This window comes from Brassica napus, chromosome A7 (genome assembly GCF_020379485.1).
Source record: "Brassica napus cultivar Da-Ae chromosome A7, Da-Ae, whole genome shotgun sequence".
Classification (NCBI taxonomy): domain Eukaryota; kingdom Viridiplantae; phylum Streptophyta; class Magnoliopsida; order Brassicales; family Brassicaceae; genus Brassica; species Brassica napus.
In genome coordinates, this window is record NC_063440.1 from 17,667,287 (window position 1) to 17,681,227 (window position 13,941).

Consider the following 13,941-nt stretch of genomic DNA (forward strand, 5'->3'; position numbering starts at 1 on the left):
AGGTTTTACTATACGTAGAAACCCTCTAGTTTAATTTTATCACTTTATATTTTTTTTTATATTTTTTTTGGGGAGGGGGAGGGGAGGGCGTGGGGGAGGGGTCATAGTCTTACAGTGAAGTATTTAAACGAGTAAAACCATTTCCTTAAAAATAAAATTGAAAATGTGACATAATTGAAACACATGATTTAATATCATTATATAAATTTATCATATAACTAGCTAGTTTTAAGACTTTGAATATTAAATTTACAACTAAGAAGTTATGACATTTTTTTTCAACCAATTATATTTATGACATTACTTTTTCTAATTCTATTTTCTTTAGAAACGTGTATCCAGTTAATTCTATATGCATATGTTGTACATTAAAAGATACACAAATCACAAACAGAAACATAAAATAAAATATAAATGGAAATTAGCGGTATACATACTTTAGTGAAAAGGTTTTCGAATCTCGAAACTGAAAGATATCTAATAAAAGACATTTTCAAATCCGAGCAATATAATACTAGTATGAACATTGGACTCACTTTGTTCGGTAGTTATGCTGTTGCATTAATTAACTAATAGTAGTACAATATTTATAAAACCTAGTTTATACATATTGGTTGTTTTAACGTAGACAATTTTTCTTGTCCGAAAAGAACTTCTGTAAACGCCTTAAATCCTGCTTTTTAAAATCCCGAAGCTATATTCTACTAGTATAAATTCATTAGACGAATTTTTAATTTACATTCCTGTGATCACGTCGACACATGCAAATGTTTAAATTAAAAACTCAAGACTGTCATACTGATCTGAAGAAGACAGCTTTGTCTGCCGTGGCTCAAATCTCAATCTCGCGCATTTATTTTAATTTTAAAAAATGGTAAACATTTATTTAATTTACGTACGTAAACACATACGTACGTAACATTTTTGTATTTTTGTTATGTAAAATAGTTTTTTTTTAAAGAAATGTTGTTTAAACTATTTCTGAAATGTAGTAGTTTTTGGAGAACAGATACGTAAATATCTTAACCAATCGTACATGAAAGGAAAAATATAATTAAGTAGCACATAAAAATTATTACTGTAGCTATGCATGATTTTCGACAACTTTGTTTCATGGAGGCCCCCGACATGCAAAAGAAAAGGGGAGAAAGAGACCAAAAATTTGAGCTTGACTCATGATTAATCACGGGTACCTCAAAAAAGCAAAAAAGGAATAAATAAATTTCATAATATTTTATTAACTTTTAAAGTATGTTACGTTCAGCTTAGTATAATACAACATATTCTTTTTTGTCACTGGACATATACATAAATAAAATATTAAAAACAATATATTTCTATGTTTTTTTGACAAAAAGCTTTCAAATTTAAAATAAAACGATTATATGATTAGATTCAAAAATCTTATAATTGGAAAAAGTTTTCACGAAACAAGTTTTATGAGCAAATTTAATTCCAAACCAGTGAAAACAAAGGTATGAAAAAAAATAAGATAGACCATCGATGGTATGAAATACAATATCTAATGAGAGGCGCCTCCGACGTGATGACCATGCTTGCCTTTCCCATGAACCGTCTTCCATTTCATACTTTGGTATTTGATAGGAGGTTTTGATTTTCTCCCATCTCTTGTGAAGTTAAACAAGTTTGAAGGCTCAATTCCAACTTCACCCACATCTCATAGAATTGTAAAACGAGAAAGACTCTCAAATGCACAATTGATAGGTGTTGTGTTTAAGGAACCAACCTCCGAAGTTATTGTAACCTCGTTGTTGATAATAGTTGATGGAAAGGATCCTGTAATATGTGTATCAATGGGAGTAAATTGTGAATCTACTAATGGAGAGAAAGTGTTTACCGACATAGGCAGAGGAGTAGGCTTCTCATGCTGAGAGTGAGATGGAGTAGCATGTTTCACTTTTTGAGAGTGAGAAGTGGAAGGTGATAAAATCTCCGAGGATGTATCTTCTGATGTGATCTGAGAGAACCAAAGTATTGTCTTGGAAAGTTGTCACATTTGGTTGCTGGCTATGGACAAGTGACGATTCCTTGTCCAAGTTGTTGCTTAGATTCTGAGCCACACGAGTATCAGTTCCTGAATTAGAGATTAAGAGATTAGCATTAACCTGCGGGTGAACAGGTGCTGATGGCGTTGTTGTTTCCATCCCATTTTGTAGGATAACATCAATATCCACAACAGAAATATCATTCATGTCTTATGTTGTTTCCGTCTTTTATGTAGTATCATTTGTCAGCTTAGAAGTCAAGAGGCACAGCTTGGCTTTGTGGCCAAGATTTCCACACCTCTCACACATAGAAAGAATCTATGTGTATTCAACATTGACAAGAAATATGCTACCTTGTTTATCACCAAGTGCAATAATCTTAGGGAAATCTCTATCCAGCTCCATTTCAACTAAGACATTTTCTTCACCCATAGTGGTAGGATCGGTCGCGGTTTATGAGTAAGGATTGGTTTCCCAAGGTTATGATGCTATATGACTGATCCCTAAACGAGAGTAGCAACAGTTCGATATGTTCTTCAACGTTTCCCAAACCGAAAGGGTAGAGAGTTCGGTAAATTTGAAAGAATCTTTTGGAGTCTACGGCAATAGAAAGAGCAAGCTCTCATCAATATGCCAAACACCTCGCTGAATTACCCAATGGCGAGCCGGTTAGTGCGGAATGTGGAACATGTAGGTTGACTCACCAATCTTCTTGCAGCTAATTTTACAGCTTCTTCCCCAAATTTTATTTGCCACTGCATGAACCAAACCACAAAGGGGGAGTGAACATCTATGGAACTTTCCTATGATATACGTCCTTATTTTCAGGGCCGAACTTTAGCACCATTGAAGAAATAGATATTTGAGGCGTCCATCAAGTCTGTAAGTCGGAGTGGCTGCACAATATAGATTCCGGGATTGAGGACTTAATCTTGGCACCCACGGAAATCGATGTTTACCATCAGCTTTTAGCTCAGGAGGTGAAAGCGTCTCAATGGGAGGTTGAAAAGTTCAGGCTGGAAGGTTGCTTTTAGGTTTTTTGTTCAAGAGCTCATCGTTTAGAGATGGCCATAATGCAGCTAACTGATTCCCAACAATTGCAGGATCATAATCCTTTGGGGTACTTGATTTTGGAGGTGTGGCAGGTGGTTTACAATGTAGTGCTTTTGCCCAAGCACCCAAGGTAGGGACAAATTTAGCTGGTGCTTCCATAGAAGTCTCTGATGGCATTGTTTATAAAGTGTTCAGATCGCTGCAGTCCTCTGGACCCTGATTAGAAGTAAAGGCGTGGGCTTGAGCACTTGTTGATGTCGTGTTCGTCAAATCCGGAGATTGAGACAACACGGTTGATGAGTTCGTGAATGAAGCTAACACCGGAGAAGATTTTGACAATATAGGAGACGAAGTAAGAGGCTATACGGAGGCAGATGATTTAGTATTGTCCATTGGACAAGGTAGAGTTAGCTTTTCGGGCAAGCCCTTCCGACCGATTTACTTATCAATATCTTTCAGTCACAAATTTGTTAAACACTCATTTAGTTTAGTGGTATAAGGTCAACAAAATAGTTTCAGTTTGGACAATCCAGTTTTGAAACTGCTTCAAAATATATTGTTTTCTCTTTTTTTGTCTGAAAAAAATGTTCATATTTTTGTTTCTACCCTTGTAAAATTTAGGACCGACTCGAATTAGTTTTCTCGAACTACATAGTCGCCTCCATTTATTAGTCGAGCAGTATTGAATATCTGATGCTATTGGCAACAGTAAAATCAATTTGGCGGAGACATGATATAGATAATCCTTATTACACATATAAAATATAAGGGTTAATTTGATGAATGGTTATATTAGAAAAATAAAATAATTTTTTGTTGTAAAAAAAAAAGGTAAAGAAAGATAAAAAGAGAAAGAAGAAGAGCTTATGTGGTATGGTTTATTGGTGAAATGTAATCCAATTATATAATCGTTAGAGATGTGGTTTCGTTGGCTCGTGATCATTGTCCGAGCGTGTTCATTTGTCAATATTATGTATTTGATCAACTTTTTTCTACTCCCGTTAAAGCTAAATTGATCATCATGCCTGTAGATTCTCCAAGTTGTATGTAGTATTGATTTTTTTTCACCAGCGAATATATATCGGTGAAATAATAAAAAATTCAAAAGACGGAATTATCAATTTGGTTTCCAGAATATATATAAATCTGTTTAAGTTGAATTCAAGAAAACAGTTTTACTAACACTTTATTCAATCAATTGTTTTAGCAATATTATACCTTTATACACGAACAAACAATAAAATAATATTGAAATTATAATCTTGTTAGGAGGAGCTTCCAAAACTACAAGTTGTCATACATACTAAGCTGAAAACCTAATTGCGGTGAAATTATACCGACCCACACAAAAAACAAACGAGACTAGATCAACTTTTTTTTTTTGAAACTTAGATTAACGCTTTTGCAACATGGGTTTATTTCCAATTTTTTTTTTTGGGTCAAAAGGTTTATTTCCTATTTATCATCATATATTTTATCTATAGAGATGAATATATAAAATAAGTAAATGATATTTTCTATGTTTAATCTCAGCTGTGGCACTTATTTCGAATAGTAAAATAGAGGTTTCAAATTATCATCTATACAAAAGCTGACAAGCACACACAACCACAGTATAAGTTAAACACAGAACGGAGGGGCAGATGATACCAGGGAAAAGAAATTAAAAATCATCTCTGATTTTGTTGGATGTTTTGATCAAAATACCATCACGAGAAACGTAACAAAAAAAAAATTGTTCAAAAACAAATATATTATACTTTAGTTTTTTAGATGCGCGATTGGATGACTGAGTATCAGTTACATCAAGTGGAGGATTTCTGGTCAACTTCTAACTACACATTTTCTAACAGTAGTGTGTGTTTATTTGGACAATAGCAAGAAATTGGACCACATAACGTAAGTAAATTGTCAGTGAAGGTCCCTATTTACATTCAGGTACCCCTTCTTTTATGAACAGTGGACTTTGATAAGCAGGTCTGTTATCCTCTCTGCCTTAATTATTTTTTCCCTGTTTTTCAGCTACTTGTTTATTTTTCATCTTTTTGTCTTTTATTTTCAACCTCTCTTTGTTTTTCTGCAACAACATGCTTTAAGTGAAACGTGTCTTTATCTGCTTTCCCATATACCTCTTTTGTTTTTCTTTTTGTTCAATTACTTTTTAGATACCAACCAAAAGTAAGGATGAATTTCTAATTCTTACGTAGAAAGAACCAATTGTTCAAATTTTATTTTCGTATGTTGTATTCGGTTACGTTATATTATTTTCAGTTTTATAAGGACTACTATTTTTGTTGTTGTTGATATTTACATAATTAATTACAGTTTGAAAAAGATGTGAGATATAAATATATTTAATTAATGGATATTTTCAAAACAACATTTTTCGAATATATGACAGGAATTTTACTAGAAAGTAATCAAGTGGTTATAATAGTTTCGTTTTATTAATTTACATACACAATTCGTTCCACCATGCACTTCTCACACGCCTGACTATCATGATAATTTCCATATCCGATTTAGTTATAAGATGTACGTCCACTGCATCTAGACATGTGCGGTGATAACTATTAGTATTTTCGATTATAATTAAAGATCATTTAATTAAGAATTTTTATCGCTGAACTCATATTAAAAGGGTACATTCATGATGAGGAACACCATACTTACAATTACAAGGACTACCTTCCAAAAGGGAAGCAATCAATTCGGAGGTGAGGTGAAGTGTAAGTCATAACCCTAAATTTCAGCTCCAAAACTAATCGTGTTTTTACCCCATGCATGCACATGCAACACTTTTAATTACATTCACGTGTGTCAGGCTGGGGACATCTATATATGTATAGCAAGTGATTCATTGTGTATACTCGTTTATAGAAAGTTGTCTTGAGTACATGATGTCGCTATAACTTGTAACGTATTTGTGACGAATGTTAATCATTAATTGTTTACGAGATATATAAGTAGCCATGACAATGAAAATTTTGACCAAATCTATTGGATGTGGATTCCGATCAAAATTTGATCACCAACGTTTTTGTTTATGGGGATTTCAAATGTATATCAAAGGTACTGAAATACATCTTTATCGCTTTGAAGAGAATCCAAGTTTTTTTTTCTTATTTATTTCAAAAGCAAATTAGTTTACAGGTTCAAAGGCCTTAGCATACGTATATCAAAATTTACTATTCTTAGATTTGAAATATCGTTTAGCAAACTATATTTGAAATAATTGTTTAGCAAAATATATATTAAACTATGTTTTGTTAATTGAAGCCGAAACAAGTCCATTATGCAAAAGAAACGAGTCCCCATAACTTTTCATACGGCATGAGATTATCGGAGAGTTCCCGTATCCGGCCCAAACAGAAACTAAAACGGGCCTGAAGACCTTTTCAAGTAAAATAGCTTTTGACTCTCTGGTCAATCCATAGATTCTCTGACAGCACTGACGTAACATAAGCACACGTACACGTGTACTTGTTGATTTCTGTTCTCACTACGCAGCAGCAAAATCTCTAATCTTTAATCATTAGATTTTGCCAGTCTGGTGATTATTTTATTTTTGTCAACTCAACTCAAATTTTCATCAAATCTAATCTATTAAAAAGAGGAGAATACAAAATTAAATTACCCCTTAATTTTACAACTTATTTAAAATGTTAATGCCATTGAAATATTTATTGAACCTATATTTAAATATGTTTGTCTTTTTCTAATTTAAATTACAATTTTTCTTAATCCAATCTTAACCAAAATATATTTCTTAATTTATTTCGAATTAACGCATTAAATGTTTTCTAATATATATCAGTAATAAATAATAAATTAAAAACCACATATCATAATCAAGTTATATAATATCTATATTATTAAAATAGAAGTACAAATGTAAATTAACCTTTAATTTTTTAAATTATTTACAATCATATGCCACTAAAGTAATAAATTTACATACTTTTTAATATTTTTGTCTTTTACAGTTTAGTTAATACATTTTCTTAAAATAAAATACGACAAATTATGTATTAGTTATTTAAGAAATACTTCGTATAAACTAGCTAAACAATAAATTATACTTAATCAATACCAAAAATGTATCCTTACGGGTTAGTTATTTTCTATTTTGGAATATTAACTATGTCTAAAAGACATAAAAGTATTATAAAAATACATGATATAAAACACAAAATTGTAAATAATATATTGAATTATTTGATTGTATAAATCAAATATAACAATAAATAAAATTTTTATTTTACATTAAAATTTTAATCCATAAAAAATACATTTGTACGGAAACACGAATTATATTTTAAAAATATGGATATAATAGTTGACGGATCAAAAATAAAATAAAATAATTCTTAATAAATTATAAAACTATTTTGTTTAGAAATATATTAAATAAGTATTTAATATATATATATATATATATAATTTAAAAATATATATTACCATTTATATAAGATAACTATTTTTTTTTTTTTTTTTTTGCAAAGTAAAAATGAATATTCGTGCGGGTGCACGGGTCAACCTCTAGTTAAGCCATTAATAACGTATCAAAAAAAATTGTTGATGACAAAACAAAAAAAATAATGTATCAAAAATTAAGTTAATTAAATTAATTTATGGATACGTGAAAGATCTGAAGTTTATTTTTCTGTACCAAATTTGAAAAATTGTAAGTCATTTTCATTTAACGAAAAAATACAAACGGAAAATGCTAACATAGATCTTAGCCACATATTGCAACTCTTCTTGCCGTGATTATAGTCATATTCACCGGTGACTGGTTAAGTTTGACATTATAAAAATAAATATTACTAAAAATAACACAAGTTCCACACATATAAATCCCTCATCAAAGCCATCCATTTTCCTCAGACCTGCAAGAACTTCTAAACACACACACACAAAAACTAAGTAAAAAGAAGAAAAAGCCTTTCAGGTCTCAACAATGGAGATGAAGAAGATCGCTTGCGGTGTGCTTTTTGTTGCTGCCTCCATGACTGCTGTCATGGCTATTGAGGAAGCTGGAGCTCCGGCACCAGGACCCGCATCCGCCGCCTCGGTTGCATTGCCGGCTCTTGGCTCGTTGGTTGGTGCTTCGCTTGTGTCCCTATTCAGCTACTACTTGCACTAAGCTATGTCTTCATTATGTAATAATACTATTTCTGTGATCTTTTTCATTTCCTACCTATTTCCATTTCACTTGTTTATTAATAAAACTGATAAAATATTTCAAGAATAAACTTTCTTCTTAGTTTTTTAAAATCTTGGATTTGTGGATGGTGCATTGATATCACTTGTTTTTTTTAAGCATCGACATCACTTGTTTCTGAATCTGGTTTCCCTTCTGATAGAGTTAACATTATGTTTAATAGGTTCTTTGCTGAAATTTCTACACAGTAATTATTAGTCAAGTGAAGAATGCTAGCTCCAATCTTGTAACTGAAAAAATTGTGCAATGACCTCAGGGTCTGCTTGGATAGTAGGCCTGTAAGTGTGCGCCGTCCCTGGGTCTAATGATAGTAGGGATACAAAATTTTAACTATTTTTATTTTTTTAATAATAATTTAATATTTTTTCATAAACAAATAAAATTTAGATATAAATATATTTTAGCTAAATTTAGTTATATATATATTAAAAACTTTAAAAATCTCATACAGAGTAGTTTAAATAATCACATTAAAATTTTAATTTTCAACTATTATTTTATTGAAATTGCTAATATAGAAAACCTTTCTCTGTTTCTGGTTCTTGATCTTAACTTTAATGTTTAGAAGTATGCTGTTAAATGGCTAACATCTAACGCCTCAGAACTAGAAACCACTTTCGTCTAGTAAACTGCTACAACTGGACTTGTCGTCTTGTTTCTGTGTCTATCTCCTTATTTCATCGCTTTGTTTCAATATAAAGCTTACTGAAAAAAAAAGAAAACCATCTCACATGTTCTGCTGGTTTCAGAACGAAAAATAGATTTATTTACATTCTTTTGCTACCGAGATCATCGTTGGCCTATCTTCATTCCTCTTCTCGCAGCATCTCAGTGCCAGGTCGAGAAACATTTTCATCTGACCAGGCCTCATCTCGTTCAAATCACCTCCAAACTCAACAGGTTCTCTTCTCTCCTGCATATCCTTAACACTATCAAGAATATTACCAAGATCCCACCTGGCAACTGATTCAACCAAAAATGCTGGTCTTCCCAAACGAAGAACCAACATAAAGATTCCAAAACTGAACACATCTAAATACTCTGTCACTATCCCCGTTGAGCGATAAATATGATCTACGTATCCTAAAGTTCCAGTCACCGGCTTCCTCGCAACCAACACTGCCTCATTTGTTCAAAAACCTGTAGCCTAGGTCGTCAAACACCGCCACTGGAAGAGGGAATTGGAGACAACATCCAATGACTCTGAGGAAGCCACTGTAATTACTTCCCCGAGCAGACAAGACAATATCGTTGTAAGCTGTCTCTTCTCCACGCCATGGATTTGTGAATCTCTTGATCACGTAAGATCTGTCTTCGATGACGCCCTTGTACCATGTGGAGGCTCCGTGACTTACCAGGGAGAGAACACTTGGGGTCGAAGTGATTAGTGGCCTTGGAGATTTGGTGGGAAGAAAACATTTGGATAGGGTTTGATTTGCCGTTAGAGTCAGCTATGAGTTTTTGAAGATACTTGCTTCCATTTTTGAGGAAACACTCTCTCGCCTCCTCCTTATCCTTCTTCCTTCTCCAGAATTCCATCACCAAATTACAAAAAAAAATTGTTATTAAATGAGAAAACTAAAAGAGTATTTGATTGATTAATATCCAAACGAGTGGTCTCAAAAATATGTTGAATAATAAACATATCCAGTTAACCGTTTATTGTCCCATTCGCGCCGGGAAGATAATTGAGAAGCGATAGTTGTGTAAGAAGAGCTTAAGTTCTCCAATACCACTTTTTTTAATTTAATTTCTTTTTAAAAAACCTGGACTATCAAGATCTCAGACTCTACTCGAACTTTTGCACCATCCATTCCATTTAACAAGTAACACATTCTGGCGCAAATATATTCACAGTTTTCCTCCAAAGACAAGGAAGGCCTAAAGGTGCTTAAAGACTCAGAGTCTTATTTTAAGAGAATTCAAGACAGGAAGAGTCTTTGAGATCATGGTTCCAAAGTTGCTGGACAGTATGGATGACGATGGAAGCAGTCATAATGCTCCCACTCAGATGCACTGGTCATAGAGGTGAGGTTCCAAAGATGATGAAAGAACTAAAAAGGAATTTGATCATTTGAGAGAGAGAGAGAGAGGCATAGAAAGTAGAAACTTTATCGGTCAAATTTTTAAGTAGTAACAATTAAAAAGTCAAAAGTAAAATATCTTCAGAGTTCTGAAGATTTAAAATCAGGACGGATCTTTATTTTCTCTATCTCAGCCTTCTCAGCTTCAACTCTTTATCAATCTAATGGGCAAGAAGACGAAAAAGATCAGATCCGATCTGAAGAACGGAGGGCTTCTACTAGCAGAGCTAATCGCTTCCTTCAACGGCAAAACCAACCCGATCCGGTGCTTCTCCTCCGATCAGATCCTCAAAGCGACCAACAACTTCTCCGAATCCCTAATCATCTCCAGCTGGGGATACTTCACCTGGTACAAAGGCCTAATCGAAGACAGACCAGTCTCCATCAAGAAATGGTCCAACCAAAACCTCTCAACCTTCACCGAAGCCTACCGCGACATCTCCGTATCCTCCCAGATGAGCAACCACAAGAACTCACTCAAGCTTCTCGGCTGCTGCTTGGACTTCGATCTCCCGTCCCTCGTCTGCGAGTTCACGGCACACGGTCCTCTCAACAGAGACGGTGGCCTCCTCTCCAGCGGCGGTGCGCCTTTGCCGTGGAGAGCGAGGGTGAAGATCGCGAAGGAGATCGCCAGCTCAGTGGCGTATCTCCACACGGCGTTTCCGGAGACTATAATCCACCGGAATATAAACCCGACGAACATCTTCGTGGACGAGGATTGGACGGCGAAGCTTTGTGATTTCTGGTTCTGTGTGGCGATACCTGAAGGGGAGCTTTATGTGGAGGACGATGTGAAGGGTGTGATTGGGTTTGTTGATCCGGACTATTACTGGACGATGAAAGTTACGGAGAAGGTTGATGTTTACAGCTTTGGAGTTGTGATGTTGGTGTTGTTGTCTGGGAGAGCTGCTGTGTTTAACGGGCCAGGGGAGGCGCCTATGTCGCTTAATGATCATGTGTCTGAGGTTATGGGGAGAGGTGGGTTTGAGGAGGTTGTTGATAAAGAGGTGTGGAGTGTTTCGGGTGGTGATGATGAGTTGGTTGTGAGGAGGTTGCAGGTTGAAGCGTTTCTTAGGTTGGCGTTGAGGTGTGTGAGGTATAAGAAAGAGGATCCGGTGAGTGGTATGGTTGAGGTTGCTAAAGAGCTCAAGTTGATCGAGAAACTCGCTTGATTAGTCCTTATTAGTTTTGCTGTCATTAACGGACCAGAGGAGATTCCTATGCATAATGCACGTGTCTGAGGTAATGTAGAAAGGTGGGTTTGAAGAGGTGATTGATAAGGGAGATATGGAATGTTTTGGATGGTGATGAATTGGTTTTGAGAAAGTCACAGGCTGAAGCGTTTCTTGGTACAGGAAACAGGATCCAGTGAGGGGTATGATTGAAGTTGCTAAAGATCTCAAGTTGATTGAGAAGCTCTCTTAATTAGTCCTTATTCGTTTATATGTTCTTGAAGATTGTTAACCTCTTGGAGTCTAGAGATGTGTCAATATGTTTTAAGTTTTTGTTGATGCTTGTCTTTGTCAATGTCAAGAATACTGATGTCAAACTTGTTAACATGTGGCGACCGAAAGATAGTAAATGTGAACACATTTCGACTCATTGTGGTGATCCTGAAAGTCAACTCTTTTCTTTACCCGACTAAAGTGTGAACACGCTTTTGTCCACCAGGCCCACTTTATTTGGTAATAAACAAAATCTAATATCCTGTTTTGATATGGCTGGTTCTCTTATTCTGCAGCGTTCATGGCGCTCTCGCTTCTGAGGTACGAGTTTGATTCTCAATTACAGTTCCATAGACATTATTGTGGTTCATAATCCAGTTCTTGTCTACAAGTATCTCTTTAATCTTTGGTGTTCTTTGGCTCCATTAGTTGTGTTAAAACTCATCAACTTAAGTTATATAGAACATTTCTTAGTCCCAGTTTTGTTGTGTTGACATTCGAGATCTAGATGGTGGTTTTGGTGGACAACTGATAAGATTTGCTAGAAACCCAATGACTTGAACTATTCTCTCTTTGTTGTTTCAGCTGTTTGAGAAGGGATTAATGGAGCCACAGATTAGCTGTGTAGAGAGTCTATAAGATGAATTGGTTGAGAACAAACCGAACTGGAGGCAAGGCAAGGCAGAGAAACGTCAAAGAGAATGGGGAGGTGATTCTGAAGGAGCTCATTGAGTGCTGTGATGGAAAATATAATCCTATCAAGAACTTCTCTTCTGATCAAATCATCAAAGCAACAGATAACTTCTCCCAAAGTAACCGTGCTTCCCGGATTGACATCTATTACCGTTGCTATAAAGGTATCCTCGATGACCGTCCTGTTCTCATCAAGAAAGGGAAATACACACTTGATACGAAAGAGATTTGTCGAGACATAGCGATATCATCGATGGTGAGTGGTCATAAGAACTTCCTTAAGTTGTTGGGATGCTGTCTCGAGTTCACACCTCCTGTCTTAGTTTTTGAGTATGCGGAGATTATAACTCTTGGTCCACTAATTACATCTAGAAACATGAGGAGGATAAAGATAGCAAGAGAGGTCGCAAACGCTTTGACTTACCTTCACACTGCTTTCTCAAGGGCTTTCATCCACTCAAATCTAGACCATTTCACCATCTTCTTAGATGGTAATGGAATCGCAAAGCTTGGGAATTTCTGTAACTGCGTCTCTATCCCCGAAGGAGAGGTCTTCGTTCATGATGATGCATTGAAGAAATACCATGACTTTAGGACCAATACCTTAAAGCAAACGCATGGACTTGGTGTGTGTTACGTACCGGTCATCGATCCTGAGTACAAAACAACCGGCAAGGTCACGACAAAGACGGATATGCATAGCTTTGGAGCGTTCATGCTAGCTCTTGTGCAGGTAAAGGAAGTTGATGATGAGCTATCTATGTCTTCGGATATGTTGAGAGCATTAGCTGAGTTATTTATCAAACCTCATGATGATGCTCTTTTACCGCTTCACCATCATGTTTCCAAGATACTGAGGAAGTTTGGGTATGCAGAGGTTATGGATTCAGATATGGGCAATGTGGCTGCTTCGCCGGTAAAGGAGTTTTTTAGATTAGCGTTGAGATGCATAGGATGCAAGTTAGGAGACCCGTTGATTAGCATGATTCAGGTGGCTAAAGAGCTCAGAGCGATTGAGAAATCTACATATGGAATCACAGATGAACTATAATTCAAATTCAGGAATACGCATTTTGGATTCTGACTGAAACAGCAGAGTTCTGGCTTTTTCCTTAAGAGACAAGCAAGTTCACAGGTTTACTTCATAAAAATAGAGAATCACAGATGTGTGTACCTGATAAATCTCACGAAAGGTTGCTGACAAAAATAAAATCTCACGAAAGGTTATGTTTATGGATGATAGAGAATCAGATGTTTCATACCATCATGGGCTAACCATTTCATTAGCCCTTATTCTGATGTTCATATTCACAGTTGACATATACAATAAGTTTGTATGATATTATGTCCTATATTTTGATTTTCCTGCAATGACTTGTTTTACTTTTTAAAAACTAATCTGTTAGTTACCCATACTTGCTACGTTTGCCAAT

At 35.1% G+C, this 13,941-nt stretch overlaps 3 protein-coding genes across 3 annotated transcripts; 2 read left to right on the forward strand and 1 right to left on the reverse strand.

The window, feature by feature from the left end:
• Nucleotides 1-9,049: 9,049 nt before the first annotated feature.
• On the reverse strand, nucleotides 9,050-9,825 carry LOC106407934 (serine/threonine-protein kinase ZRK1-like). The gene is made up of 2 exons (XM_013848777.2): nucleotides 9,642-9,825; nucleotides 9,050-9,405 (listed from the first exon to the last, which is right to left on the reverse strand). Exons 1-2 carry the CDS (start codon nucleotides 9,823-9,825, stop codon nucleotides 9,050-9,052), a joined length of 540 nt encoding a protein of 179 aa, XP_013704231.2.
• A 652-nt stretch (nucleotides 9,826-10,477) lies between these two features.
• On the forward strand, nucleotides 10,478-11,972 carry LOC106353227 (non-functional pseudokinase ZED1-like). Its single transcript, XM_013792938.3, has one exon. The coding sequence runs from the start codon at nucleotides 10,535-10,537 to the stop codon at nucleotides 11,540-11,542; it is 1,008 nt and encodes a 335-aa protein (XP_013648392.2). The 5' UTR covers nucleotides 10,478-10,534; the 3' UTR covers nucleotides 11,543-11,972.
• Nucleotides 11,896-13,902, forward strand: LOC106353226 (non-functional pseudokinase ZRK6-like). Its single transcript, XM_048737065.1, has 2 exons — nucleotides 11,896-12,136; nucleotides 12,401-13,902. Exon 2 carries the CDS (start codon nucleotides 12,456-12,458, stop codon nucleotides 13,557-13,559), a length of 1,104 nt encoding a protein of 367 aa, XP_048593022.1. The 5' UTR covers nucleotides 11,896-12,136; nucleotides 12,401-12,455; the 3' UTR covers nucleotides 13,560-13,902.
• Nucleotides 13,903-13,941: the final 39 nt, after the last annotated feature.